At 37.9% G+C, this 24,554-nt stretch overlaps 1 protein-coding gene across 1 annotated transcript in view; it reads left to right on the top strand.

Annotated features, from left to right (window-relative positions):
- LOC136861732 (glutamate receptor ionotropic, kainate glr-3) overlaps nt 1-24,554 on the top strand; it is a 137,620-nt gene that overhangs the window by 66,602 nt on the left and 46,464 nt on the right. Inside the window, exons 5-6 of the mRNA XM_068226180.1 lie at nt 7,373-7,543; nt 16,713-16,972. Coding sequence (XP_068082281.1) covers nt 7,373-7,543; nt 16,713-16,972 — 431 coding nt within the window. The remainder of the gene's footprint in view (nt 1-7,372; nt 7,544-16,712; nt 16,973-24,554) is intronic.

Here is a 24,554-nt window from a genome sequence, read left to right as displayed (position 1 = left end):
TTATACATATATATATTGTACCGGGAAAAATGTCTGTCTTTGGGGGACGCTGACACTAGCTTGAAGAGCATGGAATATTTCTAAGGGTGTGGCATGTAAACATTGGAGTTGGTACAGAGAGGGGTACTAGTTCATTGAACTTAGATTTCTTTGTAAATTTAGTTTTATTGTTCATTGAAAACAAATTCATATCACCTTTCATACAAGTTGAGTTGAGGCGTTGTAGCAGGCTGGAATTACCGGACTCCAATATGGTTACTGAGCACGGTCTGGACAGGAACCACGCCCATCCTGGATGTGAAGCTCTCGACGTTCTAGAATTTCTCGAAGTTCTAGAGGATCTGGGTGTCTCGAATTTCTAGGTGCACACGTTGCAGGGTTCGATCTCACACGATAATATTGAGAGGTGAGGGGTGCTACGCACACAACTCCTCCGTATGGCACTCAACTCACTCGTAGCACTGTTAAATGAATTGACATTGACCTTTAAATATTGCATTCATTCATTCATTGTAAGTGGAATGTGTCGAATGTTAATGAAATTGACACTCGAATCTTGATTCAAACACCTTGTTGAATCACCAAGGTTCGTGAATTATTACTTGAAAGTAAAACAATTAAACTGGATATCTGACCACAAATTGGATGTCAGCCGATTAATACTTGGGAAAATTATAATGTCAAGATCACGACATCACGACATCACGACATAAGTTTGCTAACATTGGCACAGCAGACTGGAATGTTCTATTAGATCACTAATCTTTATCATCACAGTTCCTAACTTACTGATTTTGTCAGTTTATGATTAGAACACAATATTGAGCGCATGATGCACAGTTCATACAAGTTCAGGACACATTAGCACGTTTGTAATAAATTAAACAAATTTAATGGCACTCAGAAATGTCCTATTCCATCTATATACAAAATTACGTGTACCTGAAGACTGTTTAGCAATGTCATTAAATGGTCATTAAAGTTAAACTGCACTTGGAAAAAGTCTAACACTGTCCGTGAAAAATGATTATGAAGTATAAATTATAAGTTCAATTATGGCACTGAAAAATACTATGTTCTCTCGGAAGTTCACAAGAGGAAAACACAAATTCAGATATGGCATGGGTACTCTATGTTTCCATAGTCAATTACGATGACACAAGTTTAAACACAAGTTCAGATGTGGCACTCAAAAATCTTCCATGTTCCCACAATTTGTTATGAAACATAAGTTCAAACTAATAATCGGAAATACTCTAAGTTTCCACAGTTCATCACGAAACACAAGTTCAATGTGGTATTTGGAAAATTACAACACTCGTAAGAAAAGTTCTATGTTCCCACAGCTTGTCGCAAAACACAAGTTTAAATATGACACTTGAGAAAGTCTGTTTACGAAACACAAGTCCAAACGCATGTTCAAACATAGGACTTGGAAGAGTTACAACACTCACAAGAAAAATTCTAAGTTCCTTCAGTTAGTCACTGAAACACAAGTCCTAACATGGCACTTGAAGAAAATTATAAAGTTCCAACTCCGCTGGAACCGAGCACTCGAGATGCAAAGTCTCGTTCGACCATAGGTTTGATCTGCCGCACTTGTAGAGCTCCACTCGTCACCCGTATCGCAGAGACGGTAGAGTAGCACACTGAATCTGTTGCCTGGATGATCTCCACGTTGGCGGTGTTAAAACAACAACATTTTAACTCCAAGTAGACTTTTACACATGGGTCAGAACATTACCATATATGGTCACGCCTGGCTGTGTGGAGTTAGTTAGAAGCAGCTACGTCATGGCTGTGCACGTCAGCGAGTTCGGCAGGCTGCCTATCCACCACCTTGCGCGAAGTTTAACACACATACTTCAAACTTGTTTTCATGTAGCGGCGTTTCCGGTACTATATATATATATATATATATATATATAATCCTTAATTCTGTCTGTGATATTGAGAAAAAGAGAAGGATTCAACAGATGAAAGTGGTACCAGTTATAGATTTCTATGCCTTCTTTACAAGAAAAATACAATGAACCTGTCACAGTCATGATTTTTGTACTTTTTTTAAAGAAAAATTGTTTTCTGTCAGCGAAGTTATTGTCTCATCGCTGTGATGACATTGGTATATGGCTATATTTATCAGCATGTTGTCAAACTGAGTCAGGCATCTTTTGCGTTTCACATATATATATATATTGAGAAAACTATAACGTTTGACAGACTTAAACTGGTACAAGGTGTGAATTGAATGAATAATTTTCTTCCACTCTGGAATATGGAAACAGAGTATCTCTGTCTATAAGCAGACAATAAAGCAGTCTATCTGATGGCTGTGAGCGTGAAGGCATGAAGTTATTGTCTCAGACCTTTCTTTGAAGGTTTGAGTCCCATTCGTCCAGAATATTTTTACCATCAGAAAGTTGGCTGGCAGGGTAGGGGAGGTGATGGTATACAATTTATAATCACTAGATTGTGTGCCAAAAGCCTGGATTAAATTCCAAACCTGTAGGCTGTGCTCATATGGAGTGAGGGCATATGATGCTGTTGATGGCGATTCGTCCATCGGATGGAGAGGTAACTCCTTCAGTAGACCCCTTGGTGCTCTTCAACAAGAGTAGGCTCCATGCCAGAAGCGGGCTTCACCCTGTCCATTCCTACTATCATATATCATATCATTCATTTCAATTGCTCTGGTAGCTCAGAGCAGAAATTTTGAGGATGAAGAAGGCATTCTTTCAGCAGACTTGGACAAAATGGCAACATTCTTCAAGTCTTGGGGATTGATCCTAAGTGCTTCTAAGACCAAGGTTTCATGTTTCCATGTCAGCAACTGACTTGCCATCTGTTTCATTCCTTGGTGAAAAACTAAAGTACAACCCGTTCCTAAAATATCTGGAGTCCCCTTGGACAGAACTCTGAGCAACAAAGAACATCTCACCAAGCTCTCTCACAAAATCGCTACAAGGAATAACATCCTGCAGAATCTTTGTGGCAGTTCCTGCGGAGCCTTCGCTGATTGCTTACGATTAACAGGTATCAGTCTTTTCTACTCTGCAGCGGAATACTCTGCCCCAGTATGGCTGGAAAGTGCACATGTGCATAAAGTGGATACTAAGCTGAATGATACCATACGCTGCATAACTGGTACTGTAAAGTCAACACCTCACTACTGATTACCCGTACTTAGTCATATACCACCACCCCACCTGAGGTCCGCCTCCGTAGCGTAACGGTTAGTGTTATTAGCTGCCGTCCTCGGGGGCCCGGGTTCAATTTCCGGTACTGCCAGAAATTTAAGAATGGCAGGTGGGCTGGTTTGTGGTTGAAATGGTACATGCAGCTCACCTCCAATGGGGGCGTGCCTGAAAAAAGTTGCACCACCTCGGATGAGGACACGAGTTTACTTTACCCCACCTGAGGAGAAATGAAGCTCTGCTGAGAGAAGCAACGAAGATCCGGTTGTCTCCCTTGTTACCAGTTCACCAGGAATTTTGTTACCCATCGCCACAACGACTTTGATCTAGGCATGGACACTGCAATTTCCTATGCCAGAAGTGGGGTTGGGTGGATTCTCCAATGTGTGAATGCAGTGAAGAGCAACAGACCAAGGACAATGTCATCCTGTACTGCCCTCTTTATGCCTAATCCAGAAGCCCCAGCGACGTGTTTAATCTTTCAGAAAGTGCTAGAGTGGCTGATGAAAACTTGAACCTGGACTTGTGAATTTGTTGTTATAATCACCATATGATTAAATAAAATAAAAATTCATTTCAATTCTTGATTATCAAAAGCTGTATGAATTCCATGTGTTAAATAAATTTGTTTGTAAATGCAATGCACTAAAACTCCTCAAGGAAGACGAAAAGAGTAAACAAAGTCAAAATTGGTTAAGACAAAATATGCAGTTACAGAGATAAAATAGTGAAGCTAAAATGATGCATTTGGAGAAAGATGAATTGAGTAAAGTTACAGGAAAGACAGAGATATGACTATAAATTCACAGGGCTCTACGTGTAACATAAGAATGTCAGAAGACATGGAGTAAAAGAGATAGAATGAGTTAATCATATGGGGCGAGCCAGCATGGATCCCCTTCACGCTCTTTCAACATTAGGCCAGCTCCTTACAATGAACAACAAATCACTTTTCGCTAGAAATGTGAACTTGCTTGATGCAGGCTTCAGACAGTGTCTGACAGTAATTCCTCACTGTTATAAAACAGGTGTTACCCATTCAACTTTTAAATATTATACTTTATTGCCCAAAATGAAGAATTAAACTCAGTGAACGGCTTTTAAAATTTGAAAACCGAGAGCTCGGTCAAATGGCATTATTAAGATTCTTCAAAACAGTATTTAACAAAATATTGTACAAAATCCATTTTGTTCTTTTTTTCATCCAAGTCAGAGTTCAATATTTTCCGTAAGTAGTAATTTTTTTGCCCAAGAAACGAACAAGTTAACATCATCAACCAATAGGTTGTGAATAGTTTGATAGGTGACCAAATAATGTACATTATCATTGACAACATAATGTTAATAAAATTAATAAAGCTGGTTCATGCAATGGAACGAGATTGAATTTACTGAAGCTAGACAAAAATATTGTTCATGAAGAATATCAGATGGACTCAACTTCAGGGAGAAAGTGCTTTAATCCAAGAATAGTTTTAGCAACTGTGTACGCCATTCGTTTTTAAATGAAGGCAATTTCCTCTAAATTTAGCCTTCTCTGCCACAATGAGTAAGACACCAGCATAAACATTAAATTTGGGATATATCTCCCCATTTCAGTGTTTTGGACAGTTGTATGTTGTTTTCCCAAGAGTACGCAGATCCATAAATGTCAAAGTACAACTCCAAGCTACAACTGCACTCAATATGGTTTGTAAAGAAATACTACAATACCTGTTTTGATTTCATTCAAATGCAGCATAAAACCTGGAAAGTGTAACTTTTATTCATAAGATATTAATTCCATTTAGAATTTTCAATTACTTTACAGATAGTACATAATTTTGACTGTCAATGACAGGTTTACATACTAATAATAATAATAATAATAATAATAATAATAATAATAATAATAATAATAATAATAATAATATACATCTATATGATTTGTCTGAAGTTATTATAAAATTTGACAAAGGTGGAACTAACAGTGAGAAAATTATAACACCCAATGCCCTAAGACTGTAAAACTTTTTGCTTGGAGACAATAAGTGGCTATCATCACTAAGGAAGACTAAACTTGATACCTTGAAGCTCCAAAAATTATTGCTCCCAAACAAAGTTTGCATTTCATACTCATGTTTTTATAATTTTGAGGGCCAATCGATTCAACATATTTATTCAAATAGGGAAATCAAAATTCCTTAACCCCTTTGCCATCGCAAGTTTAATCTGATTCCATTATCAACCACAGGCAAACTCACAAAGTTCAATCAATCAATCAATGATCTGCATTTAGGGCTGTCACCCAGCTGGCAGATTTCCTATCAAATTATTTACCTACCCTTTTCTTAAATGTTTTCAGAGAACTTGGACATGTATCGAACATTTCCCTTGATAAATTATTCCATTCCCTTACTCCTCATCCTATAAATGAATATTTGCCCCAATTTGTCCTTTTTAATTCCATCTTAATCTTCATATTATGGTCTTCCCTACTTTTAACAGCTCCACCCAAGCTTATTCATCTACTAATGTCATTCCACGCCATCTCTCCAGTGACAGCTCGAATCATACCACACAATACCACATGATTATCTAAATCTCAACCAGTAACCACAACTAGCTGTGGGTAAATGAACAAGTGCGCAACATATACTTTGTGTTATTTTCTACCCCTGGCATGACATCTCTCAAGTTCTGGGACTTCAAAGTTGCCAAACTCTGGATACGATGTATATTGATTATTGTGAATGAAACAGTTACTAGGAAGTAACCACAACCACAAGTAACCACAACAAGCTGTGAGTAAATGAACGAGTGCGCATCTTATACTTGGTGTTATTTCCTAACCCTGGCATGACATCACTCGAGTTCTGGGACTTCAAAGTTGCCAAACTCTGGATACGATTATGTTGATTATTGGAATGAAATGGTTACTAGGAAGTAATGATTAAAATTTTATTTCAAGAAGTAAATTATGAGTAGTCTGCCTCTGTGGTGTAGTGGTTAGTGTGATTAGCTGCCTCTCCCCCCCCCCCCCAGGGGGCCTGGGTTCGATTCCCGGCTCTGAAATGAAATTTAAAAAGTGGTAAGAGGGCTGGAATGGGGTCCAGTAAGCCTTGGGAGGTCAAATGAGCAGAGGTGGGTTCAATTCCCACCTCAGCCATCCTGGAAGTGGTTTTCCGTGGTTTCCCACTTCTCCTGCAGGCAAATGCCAGGATGGTACCTAACTTAAGGCCATGGCCGCTTCCTTTCCTCTTCCTTGTCTATCCCTTCCAATCTTCGCATCCCCCACCCCTTCCCACAAGGCCCCTGTTCAGCATAGCAGGTGTGGCTGCCTGGTCGAGCTACTAGTCATTCTCCCCAGTTGTATCCCCTGACCCAATGTCTCACGCTCAAGGACACTGCCCTTCAGGCGGTAGAGGTGGGATCCCTTGCTGAGTCCAAGGGAAAAACCAAACCTGGAGGGTAAACAGATTAAGAAAGTAAGTAAGAAAGAAAGAAAGAAAGAAATTATGAGTAAAGTTTACATTTTGTGAATAATGATTACTAGTAAAAATTATTAAAGACGTGGCATGGACAGTTGAGGCACTAGCCTTCTGACCCCAACTTGGCAGGTTTGATCCTGGCTCAGTCCAGTGGTATTTGAAAGTGCTCAAATACGTCACCATCATGATGGTAGATTTACTGGAACGGAAAAGAACTCCTTTGGGACAAAATTCCGACACCTTGCCATCTCCGAAAACCTTCAAAAGTAGTTAGTGGGACATAAAAACAATAACATTATTATTATTTAAAAAGGAGTTTTGTTACAAGTAATTCAATTACGTTTACTCAATTACTAACCCAACTCTGATAACACTCAGTTTCAAAATCAACCTTCATCTTCCCTATGATATATTAATTTACTTTACATGTTTTAATAAATGGTAATGCACTACAACAGTCAGGATCTTGTGGCATAGAATGTTGATAGTGTCCATCATGCAGAATCAGAGAAATATCAAAAGTAATTGTGTCATTTACATCTTGCTGATTTGCGTGATATACAAAAAAAAAAAAAGAATAAAGGGTGGTTGATTTGCCTGGTTAAACACTACAGCATGCATATAAGAGGTATTCACACATCATTTTGTTAAGAAAGATCTTTTCAGAAAACAAGAGTTCTAATATCTTTCTTTTATTTGTTGTTTCAGTTATGAACTCATCCCCTTTTCAAAGCTTGGCTGGAAGAATGAAGAGAAGGCTTGGATGTACCTGCTTGGAGCTGTAGTAGATGGTTCTGTAGATCTAGGACTAGACAATGTAATCATTACACAGGAGCGCTCTCAGGACATGTTCTTCACATTCCCAATTGTTGAGTCCATGTTAGTGGATTTCACATTATGTCATTATTGCCTTCATAATCAAAGTTACCAGGAACATGAAAACATTCCATACAACCTATATTTACTGCATGCTTTCTATTAGCCTACATACTAAAGCACTGGTACTTAGACCTAGACCACGTTTATTATAAAAGACCTGTTCATTCTCTTGCCGGACAATACACTGTCATGTCTGCCTAGGATTTCCCTCCTTCGCTGCAGCGAGTGCTGACATTTAGTCGTATGTCATGGAGGTATACAGTTCAAGTGAAGGAAAAATTAGTGGTTTATCCCTTCTTTCATAGCATGACACTTACTATGAAGTTACACTATGTATGAAATAAAGATCAAAGAAGACTCAAATGCAAGTTACATGTGTGAAACAAACTGTGCTTTATTAAATGCAAACTGAGATAAACAGCACAAATGAATAAAAGTATGATACTACTTGTAAAATTGTCCTCCTTGCCTTAATATTTTATTTATTGTATACATTGAGTAATCCTGTATATTATTTATGAATATTAATTGTCATTCACACTAATCACCAACAGCAAGATATATTCTGATCAGTCCGTTTTCTTTCTGTAGCTGACTTTTGAACTTTCCATGACAACAAATCAAGCTGCTTTTCTTTGGATTCTTTTCCAGTTCTTGAACCAGGATTAAGTGATCCAAGAACTGGAAAAATCCAAAGAAAAGCAGCTCGATTTGTTCTGGGTGATTTCTGACAAAAGAGTAGAGTTACAAAAATGTTGCAAAGTTTGGGCTGGGAAGACATAGGAGAAAGGGGACAAGCTGCTTGTTCTGAGCTGTCAGTGGAGAGATGGCATGGAATGGCATTAATAGATGAATAAGCTTGAGTGGTGTCTTTAATCAATCAATCAATCAATCAATACTGATCTGCATTTAGGGCAGTCGCCCAGGTGGCAGATTCCCTATCTGTTGCTTTCCTAGCCTTTTCCGAAATGATTTCAAAGAAATTGGAAATTTATTGAACATCTCCCTTGGTAAGTTATTCCAATCCCTAACTCCCCTTCCTATAAATGAATATTTGCCCCAGTTTGTCCTCTTGAATTCCAACTTTATCTTCATATTGTGATCTTTCCTACTTTTATAAACGCCATTCAAACTTATTCGTCTACTAATGTCATTCCACGCCATCTCTCCGCTGACAGCTCGGAACATACCACTTAGTCGAGCAGCTCTTCTTCTTTCTCTCAATTCTTCCCAACCCAAACATTGCAACATTTTTGTAACGCTACTTTTTTGTCGGAAATCACTCAGAACAAATCGAGCTGCTTTTCTTTGGATTTTTTCGAGTTCTTGAATCAGGTAATCCTGGTGAGGGTCCCATACACTGGAACCATACTCTAGTTGGGGTCTTACCAGAGACTTATATGCCCTCTCCTTTACATCCTTACTACAACCCCTAAACACCCTCATAGCCATGTGCAGAGATCGGTACCCTTTATTTACAATCCCATTTATGTGATTACCCCAATGAAGATCTTTCCTTATATTAACACCTAGATACTTACAATGATCCCCAAAAGGAACTTTCACCCCATCAACTCAGTAATTAAAACTGAGAGGACTTTTCCTATTTGTGAAACTCACAACCTGACTTTTAACCCCGCTTATCAACATACCATTGCCTGCTGTCCATCTCACAACATTTTCGAGGTTACGTTGCAGTTGCAGGAAAGATCACAATATGAAGATGAAGTTGGAATTCAAGAGGGACAAGTTGGGGAAAATATTCATTTATAGGAAGGGGAGTTAGGGATTGGAATAACCAAAGAAGATGTTCAATGAATTTCCAATTTCTTTGCAATCATTTAAGAAAAGGCTAGGAAAACAACAAATAGGGAATTTGCCACCTGGGCAACTGCCCTAAATCCAGACTGAACAGTTTCTTTCTTTGTACACATTTACTTATTTTCAAAGCTTCTAAGGATCACTTGAAGTAATTCATAAGGTATGGTCTTAGCAACTTGCTCAGAAAACAAAGAAGAGTGAGTACTCAGTCTCAAAGAAGTGTCTAAATATCTTGTCATGAGAATAGATATGATACGTTGTGTTCTTCATGTTGTGAATACAGAACCACTTCCTCGTGACTCACAAGAACTCAATGGTGGATGCACAATCTTTGAATCCACTTTCTAAAATTGCTAGGTGCAAGTGTCTTTTCTGTTAAAAAATTAACAAACTTTGACACTTCACCTTTCTACAGTTCAAATAGCATTCTGAGATACTTTGGCTAATGGACTTTCCTCATTGAGCAATGTCATCTTACATCTAGAAAGAGAATCCTCACATTCTTAGTGATGTGATAATAGTCATATGACAAAGATAATGGCGTGTTAGGGTGAGATATCTCAGGAAGTGAACTTCCCTGGCAAAGTCCAGAGAATGTTTCTAGTATGGTTATCTGTCACTATTCTAATAACTGTGAAACCAGCATCTTCTACTTTAGCTATGACCTTCAGTGTGAGTTCTTTTAACTCAGTCTCTGTCGCAATGTCAGTGAAGAAGTAGTGCACAGGAATTACTGTATAGAATGAGATGCTAATCCTCAAAGGACAGAGCATATAAGTCACGAGGCAACTTTTCCTCATTGTGCATTCTTTTTCCATTGCGCTGATAACAGAAAATCCTGCACATAAATACTGAACTTCAAATTAAACAGTCACACCATCGATAATAAGAGAACCTAAGGCTCCTTCCTCACCAATTAAGCTTTGTTGTTGTTACCGAGCTCGATAGCTGGAGTCGCTTAATTGCGGCCAGTATCCAGTATTTGGGAGATAGTAGGTTCGAACCCCACTGTCGGCAGCCCTGAAAATGGTTTTCCGTGGTTTCCCATTTTCACACCAGGCAAATGCTGGGGCTGTACCTTAATTAAGGCCACGGCCGCTTCCTTCCCACTCCTAGCCCTTTCCTGTCCCATCGTCGCCATAAGACCTATCTGTGTCGGTGCGACGTTAAGCAACTAGCTAGCTAGTATAAGCTTTGTTGTTCTGATAGTGTCTGTGATATAAGCCCAGTAGTGTTTCCTTTTGAACAGGTGTCAACATAGTGCTTTAGGGTTGATTTTCTGGAAAGTATGAACAGAGCACATTTTGGACAAACTTATTTGCAGACTGATATTTGCTTTGCCATAAAATGCACTATCTGATGGCTATTTCACTCCACTTGTGCTCTCTCTTAGACCATCACATGAAAACTCATGTAAAGACACTTGTTTCTCTTTCACCTCACAATTATTACACTGTGGAACACAGCAATAAACCCCTTATGTCACTAAATACTGATATTAAGTACAGCACATTGCAATAGCCAACTGCAGCCTAGGTCTTTCAAGTAGGCCAAAATGCTAGTGCTCAATGGCTGAGCTGTAGGCGGCAGCACTCTTGTGTCGGTAGGTTGCTAGTATTGCTCTATTTTGTAGATGCTACGTGCATTCTGCATACCAGACAATGGAGGTGACGTGAGAGGAGCAGTACAGCACAATAAAATTCTGTTTTCGTTTAAACCATACAAAAAGCACAATATGAAGATAAAGTTGGATTCGAGAGGACAAATTGGAGCAAATATTCATTTATAGGAAGGGGAGTTAGGGATTGGAATAACTTACCAAGGGAGATGTTCAATAAATTTCCAATTTCTTTGCAATCATTTAAGAAAAGGCTAGAAAAACCACCTAGGTAACTGCCCTAAATACAGATCAGTACTGATTGATTGATTGATTGATTGATTGATTGATTGATTGATTGATTGATTGATTGATTGATTGATTGATTGATTGATTGATTGATTGATTGATTGATTGATTGATTGATTGATTGATTGATTGATTGATTGATTGATTGATTGATTGATTGATTGATTGATTGACCTTTTTTGCACTCATTATATACATGGGGCTAGTTAGGTACCCTAAAATATCAGGCTACTGGTCAAAGCATTTCTTATACTGCAGCCCTTTTTTTACCACTAGTAATGACACATGACCAGTTTAAAGATATTTTTGAAATTTTTGCATTTTGCAGGTAATACCATATTAGATAAGACAGATAAGTTGGGTGAAATTAGATATTTGCTTGACTTCTTGGGCATAATTTCAAAACTTTCAAGATTCTGGAAGAAACTGTAACAACTGACAAAACAATGGTGCCTTTTCGAGGTCACACGTCCTTTAAACGATACGGTGTTAAATTGTTCAAACTGTGCAACTCCACTTATGAGGCAATTATTTATCAGGAAAAGATGACCCATGTCCCTGCTACATCACTGGTGATGGAGTCAGTAATATTGTCATTAACCTGCGATTGCTCATGCCATCAGAAAAATCTAACAATGGATATGTCTAGTATTAACTGGTGTATTTATACCAGCATCTCTTGTATTAGACATGTTTTGTTTGACCTCTATGTCAGCAAATGTTATTGTTCCAAGACGTAGCAGAAAGTCATTAGGCTGTCAACAGGCAAATTTCTGAACACCCACATGGCTTGTTAGGTAAAATGTACCGTGGAAGTGATGGCATTAGATTCCGTTCAGACTGCTAAGATTGCAACAGTCACAGTCTAGCATCAGCTGAAGTTTAGTCTGTGCTGTGCTGTGCTGTGCTGTGTACAGTTAATTTCTAGTTATTTTTTCTTTATGAGTGTGATATATTATTCATCAGTATAGTTGTTGTGTTGACTGTAGCTTCTAATCTGTGGTTGTGTGTGATAGGTAAGTACACATAATTTTATCTGAAATGATTTGTAGTTTCCATCCTTACATAATGATAATGATTATGATGATGGTGACCAGAGGCATACATAAAAAAATCATTTTAAGGGGGAAGAGGGAATAAGTATAGACTGCCTTATCTAGTAACTTGCTCCAGGACCACCCATAGGGAGAAGGGGGATGACAAATCAGACATTTCAGCAGATTATATCCCAAATCTCACTCTGTGTATCCCCCTGATGGCGAGAATAAGCAGTGGTACAGTGATGCTTTTCTTTGTATGTCACAGAGTTACGTCAGAAAAAAACTTACATTGATGTGGTTAGAAGAAGATGCCAAGGGCAATTATTCAGTTAATGACAGGAATTCTGATTCAAATGCCCTATATAACACATCTAGGAGCACTCCACACAGTTGTTCATCTCACTTTAAAAAACATTTTGATCAGAGTATGTTAGGTAAAAATATAAGTGAGTAATTGCAGGTTAAAATGTTAATGCTGGATTTTATTGGCCAAGGTCACATTTTGGTAATGGATAACTTTTATAATAATTTTCCGATTGCCCATTATTTGATAGAAAATGCCACACATTTAGTGGGAACTCTGAGAAAAAATGTGAAAGGTATTCCCAAGAATGTACTGCTATGTCCAAGAATGAAGAAGAAGAGAGAGAGAGAGAGTTAGCAAAGAAAGTTATTCTATAATTGTTGTGGCAAACTGGAAGGATAAACACAATGTGATCTCTATGAGACACAAACTAGATCTGATTGACACCAGAAAAAAGAATAAGAAAACAAAAAATGTTGTAAAACTGGGAGAAATTTCATGTTACATCCCTAAGAAGCAAGGTATTTCATGGTACTGAGGTGCCCTGGAACTTCTGTCTAGAATGGCTGTTGTGAGCACACTCAAAAAGAATGAAGAAGTTCTGGGAGCAGAAGAAGAAACATAAGCTAAATTTGTAGTTAATACTCTTAAGAATTAAATGTATATGGATTGATTAAAGTGCTCCAGTGTGGGCATAAAATAATTTTAAAAATATATAAATGATATGAGTGAAGAACTGGAATCAGAGATAAGGGTTTTTGCAGATAATATTATTATGTATAGAGTAATAAATAAGTTACAAGATGGTGAGTAACTGCAAAGAGACCTCGACAATGTTGTGAGGTGGACGGCAGGCTGGACTAAGAAATGCCAACCAAACATCAAGATTGGCAAAAATATCAAACTCAATTGCCTGGCATTTGCGGATGACCTTGCACTGCTCACATATAGTGTGAAAGATGCTCTCCAACCTGGCTGCTCTTTCTTCGTCAGTTATGGTGTACTGTTTATGTGTGAAAGTTTTTAGTTTAAGTCTCAAATCTCTGTTTCTCAGGATCCTCTTCTCTTCTCGGTCTTCAATTTGTTGCATTGTCAAGCCTAACTATAATGATAATGATGATAAATGGGGTTAAAAGACAGGTTGTAAGTTTCACTAATAGGAAAAGTCCTCTCAGTTTTAATTACTGGGTTGATGGGATGAAAGTTCCTTATGGGGATCACTGTAACTACCTAGGTATAAGAAAATATCTTCATTGGGGTAATCACACAAATGGGATTGTAAATAAAGGGTACAGATCTCTGTACATGGTTAGGAGGGTGTTAAGGGGTGGTAGTAAGGAAGGAATTTCAGAGAGGATAGGAAAATACTCAACATTTTATTACTATGTATCAGACATAATTATAAACTGGAAATTACCTACCAAAGCAAAAATCATCATATATACAGTAAATCATCTTATTTGCCAATATTGACCTATGAGAAGAGTTTTGGATTTGGCAAAAAAAAGATCTGAGTAGATTACAAGTGATAGAGATGCACTTTCTGTAAGGAATCTTGGGTAAAACAAGAAGGGACAAGTTAAGAAATTAAACTATATGAAATACGCTATGGATCAACCCCTTAAAAGAAACTATGGAGAGAAATAGGCTGATGGTTCGGCCACATCAAAAGAATGGGACAAGAAAGATTACCAAGAAGACCTCTGGAATGGACAGAATCTGGAAGAAGACCAATTGGAAGACCACGAACAAGATGGAGGGATCAGGTGGAGGATGACCTAAATCAGAGAGGAATACAAGGGGAGATAGTGATGAACGATAGACTGCGAAGGAAAAAGAAAAGACCTGTGTAAGCAGAAACATATCAGGAAGAAGAAGTAAGAATGTAAAGGAGAGGGCATATAAGCCTGGTTAGACCCCAACTATAGAGCACCGAGCTCGATAGCTGCAGTCGCTTAAGTGCAGCCAGTATCCAGTAATTGGGAGATAGTGGGTTCGAACCCCACTGTTGGCAGCCCTGAAGATGGTTTTCGGTGGTTTCCCATTTTCACACCAGGCAAATGCTGGGGCTGTACCTTAATTAAGGCCACGGCCAATTTCTTCCCATTCCTAGGCTTTCCTATCCCATCGTCGCCATAAGACATACCTGTGTCAGTGCGACGTAAAGCAAATAGCAAAAAAACTATAGAGTGTTCCAACCTTAAAATAATTCATAAAATATTTGATAGATTCTAATATTACTTAATGCAAAAAATGCACAGAATATGAAACTGAACAAACACAATGAAATTTAGAACTCTATTCTTCTTGCTTTCTTATTTTCCAGTTCATCAACAATACAGTAGGTACCAAATAATTTCAGACTCTCATACAGCTTTTTTTAGCCAAAAGCTACATGATAAATTTGTTCTTGAGTCACTGAAGTTCTTAACTTAACCACAGAACCACTGACAGGTAAATGTCAGAAAAATTACCAAAGCTAAGTTTAATATTAAAATGAAAAATTAAATTTCTATGAAACTAGTGTAAGCAAAGAAAACAAAGTAATTTCATTTCTTCACAAAACTGTTCATATTTTTATTTGTAGTGATCAGATTTTTTATTTTAAGATATTTTTTACTTTGTTGTGTTTTGGCTTTAATTAACCTAATCATAGGATATAAACCGCATGGTTTTGATCTGTATTAAATTGTGATCACAATAATGATTATTGAATTAATATTGTAATGGTCCACCTTTTCAATACTATAATTTGCAATATTTTTTAATTACATTACTAAACTAAGGACTAGTTTCAGCCTTGCCTGGCCATCTTCAGCCTTAATGTAATACACCTAATAATTAAACAAATGTACAAACACACAATTGACATAAAAACAAATGTACAAAAATACAATTGAGATTAAAATCTGCGATGAACTATGTGTAAAATTTGAAATATAAATAAATTAGGCTCTAAATTCTTAGCATCTGGAGTATGCTCATCATCCAGACTCTTTCTTGCATTAATATTCATAGAATATTTAGTTCCATCACTGCTAATCATTACAATTTCAATTGAAAAATAGGAACTGGTAAATGTTGATTTTGTAGTCAGATCATCAATCACCACATCTACTTGAGTGATAATAGCAGTATGCAAGCCACTAGACGCCACTGTAAATAACAAGTGCTATGGGAACATTTCATTTTATTTACCTTGGTTGATGTGGAAACACCATCTAGCAGTTCTGCGTCAGCTGGTGGTTATTTACAGTGGCGTCCAATGGCTTGCATACTGCTAACATCATTCAAGTAGATTTGGTGATTGATGATCTGACTACAAAATCAACATTTACCAGTTCCCATTTTGCAATTGAAATTGTAATGATTAGCAGTGATGGAAATAAAAATTCTGTGAATATTAATGCAAGAAAGAGTCTGGATGATGAGCATACTCCAGATGCTAAGAATTTAGAGCCTAATTTACTTATTTTTTCAAATTTTACACATAGTTCATCCCAGATTTTAATGTCAGTTGTATTTTTGTACATTTGTTTTTATGTCAGTTGTGTGTTTGTACATTTGTTTAGTTACTAGATGTATTACATTAACCCTCAAACACACGCATATGGGGTGGAATCCACCCCAGGTCATTCTATTTCCTAGTGAAATGAACAAATAACTTTTCTGTGCTCTCCCCGCTCTTGTACCTTCTGGCTGGATCCCTGCAGAAAGAGTCATTCGTACATAATTTATCTTAAAATCTCCAATTAATACAGTAATTCATATTTTACAATACAATGACATGTGGAATGGAAAGCACCCCCACGCGTGTGTCTGCGTCCTAAGATCTGGCGCATGTGCTTGAGGGTTAAGGCTGAAGACTGCCAGCCAAGGCCGAACCTAGTCCCTAGTTTAGTAATGTAATTAAAAAATATTGCATATTACAGTATTGAATACGTGGACCATTATGACATTAATTTAATAATTATTATTGTTTTAATTAACCTGATAAACTCAAAGCATTCTTTACCTCTAATACTGTATATTAGGTACACTCATATGAAGTGATGAATGGTGCATATGTTACATGTATTACATATATTCCCTTCTCAGGAAGAACATCTATTTCCATCGTCCTGACACAGGTGCCATGCGAGATATCTTCCTAGCTCCTTTCAGTCCACGTCTGTTGCTTTGTGTGGCAGCAACAGGAATGGTCTTGGCTATAGCAGTAGCTGTTATCAATGCTTCCACAACTGGGCAAGATATTAACTCTAATAACAGGATGACTGGAAATAAAGCAACCAAACGTAAATTCCGCTGGGGTTTGGGAGAAGCTGCAGTATGGAGCGTCAGTGTTCTGTGCATGCAAGGTAAACTACTATACAAAATAGCATATGTAATTCAATTTTCTCAAACTACAGTAGTGTTTGTGAACACTTCTGTCCACTAATTAATGGAATAGTATAAAGAACATGCAATCGAATATCATAATTCTGACTTCCTAGATTTATTATTCTTAAAATAAAAGACCAAATTAATGATGACTTGTTCCTCCTACTTATTTTAAACTGATATAATCTCATCATCATCATCATCATCATCATCATCATCATCATCATCATCATCATTTAAATTACAGTATCATTCTTGTGTAATGACTAGAGAATGGTTAGGTTGGGTTCAAAACCCTGGGAGGACAAATATTTTTACATCAATATAATGGGATTAATTTAAGGGTGAGGTGGTGGTGGTGGTGGTGGTGGTGGTGGTGGTGGTGGTGGTGGTGGTGGTGGTGGTGGTGGTGGTGGTTATTGTTTTAAGAGGAAGTACAACTAGGCAACCATCCTTTACATAACACTAATCAGAGAGAAAAAAATGGAAGGGATCCGACACTTCGAAAAGTGAAGGTATCGGTCAAAGGAAGACAAGGGCCACGAAGGGCATAAAAGACTCCCTAGGCCTCGAGTGCTGTAATACCATCAAGGTCAGAAAAGAACAAGAGTTTACCAAGGGAGGTAGGATAGGATAGATGAAAGTGAAGAGCATGACACAAGTAAGTGGAAGCAATGCCAGGACTCAGTAAGGGCCCCGTGGTCGCCAACCCATGCTCCAAAGTTCAGAGCCTCTAGGGCCCCATTAGTCACCTCTTACAACAGGCAGGGGATACTGTGGGTGTTATTCTACTTCCCCTACCCACAGGGGAATTTAAGGGTGAGGAGAAGCTTAACTCCTAAATCACTACAATTCTGGCAGAGGCTGCAGAAAGCTCTAAAAGATACGTTAATCCCTAAGTTAATAAAACATAGCTTTGAGGGATTTCTCAACTTAATTCTAGCAATTAACATAGGTCCATATGTCTACCCTTTAGTCCTATTTCCTGGTACAGCGTCGGGGATGAGGTGAGAGAAAATTCATGGAAAGTTTCTATTTCCTGATGCCAGCCTCAGTTGAGGAACTAATGAAGATGAAATGAATGAAGATGTATGACACTGAGTAAGGGGGTGGATGGAATCAACTGTGATCAATGAATAGGAACTTTCCCAGCATTTTCCTGGAAGTGAAAATGGGAAACCACAGAAAACCTTTCTCAGGACAGCCAACAGTGAGGTTTGAACAGACTCATTTCCTGAATACGGAGCTTGTCTACATTGCTGTAGTGCATTAACATGCACAGCCACTCCACTCGGTTAGCAATTAACTTAAGTGAGAATGACAAACCTGGTTTCAACTCGTGGAGATACTGTAAACTGATGGGGGGATGGAGGGACGGGGGGTGGGGGGGGATGGGGTGTGGCAATGGTCAAACAAAAATACAAGTTTCAAAAGTATTTTGCATGTATGCCTCTTGTTACTTGTGACAAATTTTTAATTGTAGTCCTCTCTGTGACAGTAGTCACCCCAGTTGACTGTATTGGACATTTAACCTCAATTTTATTACAAATATTTATGGATTGTAAGAGACTATTCTTTACTATTTTCTAGGTTTCAAATCAAAATTAGGGATGTGATAGTTAAGTGGGATCATTGCTGGCTTCTCACCAAGGTGGTCATGGTTCAAATCCCAGCCAATGCATGTGGTATTCTTGAACTGAAAAGTTATGTCCCAGTGATTCAGATTCTACATAAAACTAGAAGGTCCATTGACTATGATCACCATATCAGCAGCAATTAAACTACAAGATTGATTGCTTGCTCAAATCAACACTGAAAATATATCAATCTTCAAGCATTTGTTAGTACGGTACTTTCAATTTGGATCTTTGGAATTGTAACGACTTCTGCACCATTATGACTTTGTAAGAGAATATTTTCATATTCAAAATCAGGGTTGAGTAAGCTGCATTCAAAAAGTAACTTACTTACTTACAGGTAAATTACCTACTGTCATCTAATAATTTGTCTGTTCTAAAGCATGGTTAGCAGGTACCAAATACATACATACATACATACATACATACATTACATACATTATCATTATAGACTGTTATGCCTTTCAGCATTCAGTCTAGCCTCTGTGAATTTACTAAATGTCACCACAAACCCCGATTTCCAACTAGTGTTGTGGCCACATTTAGTTCTATACCTCTTATCTTTAAATCGTTAGAAACCGAGTCTAACCATCGTTGTCTTGGTCTACCTCTACTTCTCTTACCCTCCACAACAGAGTCCATTATTCTCCTAGGTAACCTATCCTCCTCCATTCGCCTCACATGACCCTACCACCGAAGCCAGTTTATGCGTACAGCTTCATCCATTCAGTTCATTCCTAAATTAGCCTTTATCTCCTCATTCTGAGTACCCTCTTGCCATTGTTCCCACCTGTTTGTACCAGCAATCATTCTTGCTACTTTCATGTCTGTTACTTCTAACTTATGAATAAGATATCCTGAGTCCACCCAGCTTTCGCTCCCGTAAAGCAAAGTTGGTCTGAAAACAGACCGATGTAAAGATAGTTTTGTCTGGGAGCTGACTTCCTTCTTACAGAATACTGTTGATCGCAACTGCGAGCTCACTGCATTAGCTTTACTACACCTTGATTCAATCTCACTTACTATATTACCATCCTGGGAGAACACACAACCTAAATACTTGAAATTATCGGCCTGTTCTAGCTTTGTATCACCAATCTGACATTCAATTCTGTTGAATTTCTTACCTACTGACATCAATTTAGTCTTCGAGAGGCTAATTTTCATACCATACTCATTGCACCTCTTTTCAAGTTCCAAGATATTAGACTTCAGGCTTTCGGCACAATCTGCCATTAAGACCAAGTCGTCAGCATAGGCGAGACTGCTTATTACATTTCCACCTAACTGAATCCCTGTCATTTTATATCTTTCAGCAGATGATCCATGTAAACTACGAACAGCAAAAGTGAAAGATTGCAGCCTTGTCTAACCCCTGTAAGTACCCTGAACCAAGAACTCGTTCTACCATCAATTCTCACTGAAGCCCAATTGTCAACATAAATGCCTTTGATTGCTTTTAATAATCTGCCTTTAATTCCATAGTCCCCCAGTATGGCGAACATCTTTTCCCTCGATACCCTGTCATATGCTTTCTCTAGATCTACGAAAAATAAACACAACTGTCTATTCCTCTCGTAGCATTTTTCAATTACCTGGCGCATACTAAAAATCTGATCCTGACAGCCTCTCTGTAGTCTGAAACCACACTGGTTTTCATCCAACTTCCTCTCAACGACTGATCGCACCCTCCCTTCTAAGATGCTAGTGAATACTTTGCCTGGTATACTAATCAATGAGATACCTCGATAGTTGTCGCAATCCTTCCTGGTCCCTTGCTTATAGATAGGTACAATTACTGATCTTGTCCAATCTGAAGGTACCTTACCAACACTCCATGCTAATTTTACTACTCTATGAAGCCATTTCATCTCTGCCTTCCCACTATACTTCACCATTTCAGGTCTAATTTCATCTATTCCTGCTGCTTTATGAAAATGGAGTTTATTTACCATCCTTTCCACTTCTCAAGCTTAATTTCACCAACATCATTTCTTTCCTCCCCATGAGCTTGGCTGTCCACAACACCACCAGGATGATTTCCTTTTATATTGAGAAGATGTTAAAATATTCCCTCCACCTCTCCAGTGTTTCCCTGGGATCTATTATGAGTTCACCTGAATTACTCAAAACACTGTTCATTTCCTTTTTCCTCCCTTCCTGAGATTCTTTATTACTGTCCAGAAAGGTTTCCCTGCTGCTTGACCTAGCCTTTCCAGGTTATTACCAAAATCTTCCCACGACTTCTTTTTGGATTCAACAATTATTTGTTTCGCTCTGTTTCTTTCATCTACGTACAAATCCCTGTCTGCCTCGGCCTTTGTTTGGAGCCATTTCTGATAAGCCTTCTTTTTACGTTTACAAACTGCTCTCACTTCATCATTCCACCAAGATGTTTGCCTTTTCCCATCTTTACACACAGTTGTTCCTAGGCATTCCCTTGCTCTTACTACTACAGCATCCCTGTATGACACCCATTCACTTTCTATATCCTGAACCTGCTTATTGTCCACTCTTTGAAATTTCTGACTAATCATATCCATGTACTTCTAATTTCCTCATCCTGGAGATTTTCTACCCTTATTCATTTGCAGACAGATTTCACTTTCTCTACCCTAGGCCTAGAGATACTTAGTTCACTACAGATCAAATAGTGGTCTGTGTCATCAAAAAATCCCCGGAAAACTTGTACATTTCTAACAGATTTCCTGAAATCGAAGTCGGTTAAGATATAATCTATTTTGAGTCTGGTACCTCTAGCCTTCTATGTGTAGTGGTGAATAGCCTTATGCTAAACCCATACTAGCACAGAAGTCCAGCAAATGCTTCCCATTCCCATTAGCTTCCATATCTTCCCCACATTTACCAATCACCCTTTCGTATCCTTCAGTTCTATTCCCAACTCTCGCATTGAAATCGCCCATTAACACTATTCTATCCTTGCTGTTGACCCTGACCATGATGTCACTCAATGCTTCATAAAACTTGTCAACTTCATCATCTGCACCCTCACATGGTGAATACACAGAGACAATTCTAGTCCTAATTCCCCCAACTGACAAATTTACCCACATCAAGGTGATGTTTTAAAATTTTCCATTTTCCCCCACGAATAGGAAAGACCTATGTTTCATATGGTACATAGCATAGGAGACTCGCTATTGAAAGATAGTGAAAAATTGGTGAGATGGTGACATTTATTTACAACATTTCACTGTGAATGTAACATCTTTGTTGAGCGCATCCCCTGCATATCTGTTCAATTTTTGTTCTATTACCTCTGGGTTTAGTAATGAGTTGCCTGCTTTTGTTACAAAACACAAAGTATTACAAAGTGATGTCACGTAGTACTAGTCTGTTCCTGTGTTAAATAAAATAACAAGATGTTTAAGCATAAAAGCAATGAAGAGCCAAGTGATGATGGACAAAAACTATTTGTGGCAAATCACCATTACCAAAAGCAGTAGATGGAAGAGTTTCTATGCCTAGGACCATCTAAACTTTCACCAAACCACATGTTTTGTGAAACATGCAAGAGTGATTTTTCATTTAAATGTGGAGGATGCAATGACTGCCGATGGCATGTGAAATCTAAAGAAACTATGAAGAGTATGGGCACATCAAAGAGCAATGCAAGATGCTACCATCCTTTTTTTACAAAAAAAGTTATGATATTAGTGTTATTTGGGCTGAATGTTATTTTATACACTTTTTGCTTGAACATAATCTTCCTTTAACTGCAGAAGACTATGCTAAATCATTATTCAATGCCATGTTTTCCGATTCAGAAATTACTAACAGGTATGGAAGTGCTAGAACCAGAACCAAGATAACTGCAATAGTTGGGAGTATGTCAGAATTAACAGCTGCTGAAACAGTCAACAGTCTTCAAAATGCACCTTACTCATTGTCTACTGATGGTAGTAATGATAATAAGGACAGCAAATTGTAATCATTGGTGTTTACGTACTTTTGTGAGAAAAAAAGGACAGATTGTAACTCTACTGCTTACTTTGCTGGAATGTATTAATAACACATGAATATTTCAAGTGCTGGATAGAGAATTAAGATCAAGGTGCTGAAATGGGAAAACTGTTTATCATTTGGTTGTGACAATGCAAGTACAATGATAGGTAAATTTAAGGAAGTGTCAGCATTTTTGAAACAGCTGAGGCTGTATTTTTCACCTACTTCACTTAGCTGCCCAAAAGGCTACTAAAACATTGGACACTGAGCTCGATAGCTGCAGTCGTTTAAGTGCGGCCCAGTATCCAGTATTAGGGAGATAGTAGGTTCGAACCCCACTGTCGGCAGCCCTGAAAATGGTTTTCCGTGGTTTCCCATTTTCACACCAGGCTGTACCTTAATTAAGGCCACGGCCACTTCCTTCCCACTCCTAGCTCTTTCCTGTCCCATCGTCGCCATAAGACCTATCTGTGTCGGTGCGACGTAAAGCAACTAGCAAAAAAACAAAAAAAAAACAAAAAAAACAAAAAAAAAACATTGGAAGCATGTGAGTGTAAAGGTAAAGACATTGTTAGTAGACATACATTTCTTTCTTGAAAGAAGCTCCAAAAGAAGCTCCAAAAGAAAAAGAAACACTGATGTATCAGGAAACGAGTGGACTTAAGCTCAAAAATCACAAGATCTTGACTCGTGTCAGCACAAGATGGTTACCTCTCACTGATTCAATAAACATGGAATTAGAAAAGTGCGAGCCATTGAAATAATTGTTGTTTCATTTTGGTGAAGAAGTCAAGTCAGAAGAAACCAGCAGTAGTAAATTTCTTGCAGTGAAAGCAGCAATAGAAAATTATGCCACGGAAAGTTACTTGTTATTTCTGAATAACACACTCTCTGTTTTCACAAGGTACAATATCATGTTGAGAGTAGAAGCTCCCTCTATATATAAAGTGCCAGATAAATGAATGGATTGTTGATAGATTTAATGGTGAGGTTTGTGAAAGATGAAAAGATTGGAAAGCAGTAAGTTTGATATGCATTACTGATATAAAGTTCAATACCAGGAGTTGTCAGATCTTGTAACTGGAGTTAAAACAAGATAGCACATTAATCAAGAAGTGAAGCTGGCAGTTTATCTGGAGATGGCATGAGACAGTTCTTCAAATTGGTAAGAAATTTCTTCACCACAGCGTGCAACTACATTTTCGATAAATTACCTTTTCAAGACTGTGGTGAACCATGCATACGTAGTGGATGTTACATTGAGAGCAACTACTGTACTTTGTTTTTGTCAGTGCTTTCTTTTGTTGAATTGTTTCAAAACATAGTTGAAAACACTGACCAAGACAAATTGGAAGTACTGTAAAACAATGGATGTAGCATGGGCTAAAATTTTGAAGCTGAAAAATACTTCAGGAAACTTTAAATATTCAAGTGATGATTGCCGTTTTAGTGGTATCTCACAGCAATGCTTCAACTGAGTGAATATTCAGTATTGTTTGTAAGAATCACACTGGCATTTGGTTAAATATGATTACAAGGACTCTTAGTGCTCTCCTGGTGACAAAAACAAAAGTGTTATCGTATTCTGAGATCTGCTATCAAATGCACTTTTCTGAGAAGGATCTCTGTGAGACAAAAGAAGCAACTGTGAAGATGTATCAAGAGAAATAACTTAGTTATGTTGGTGTGTATAATTGTTTTGTTTTTAACATGTGGGAATAGAAAAACGTTGATATTGTTTGAAATTGCTTATTATAATGTTCCCGAGATGTCAAGTCACTCACCAGAAGCAACTGAGAAGATGCTGCAAGAAAAGTAACCGACTTACGTTTTTGTATGTATTTCTTTTGATTTTTAACTTGTAGGAATAGAAAAACATGTTGATATTTTTTGAAATTGCACATTATAACTTGCCCAAGATGTCGCGTTTCCCACTATCTCTTCTGTTATTCACATG

This window comes from Anabrus simplex, chromosome 1 (assembly GCF_040414725.1).
Source record: "Anabrus simplex isolate iqAnaSimp1 chromosome 1, ASM4041472v1, whole genome shotgun sequence".
Taxonomy (NCBI): domain Eukaryota; kingdom Metazoa; phylum Arthropoda; class Insecta; order Orthoptera; family Tettigoniidae; genus Anabrus; species Anabrus simplex.
Note: the sequence above shows the minus strand (reverse complement) of the source record. Positions and strands in the feature narration are given on the sequence as shown.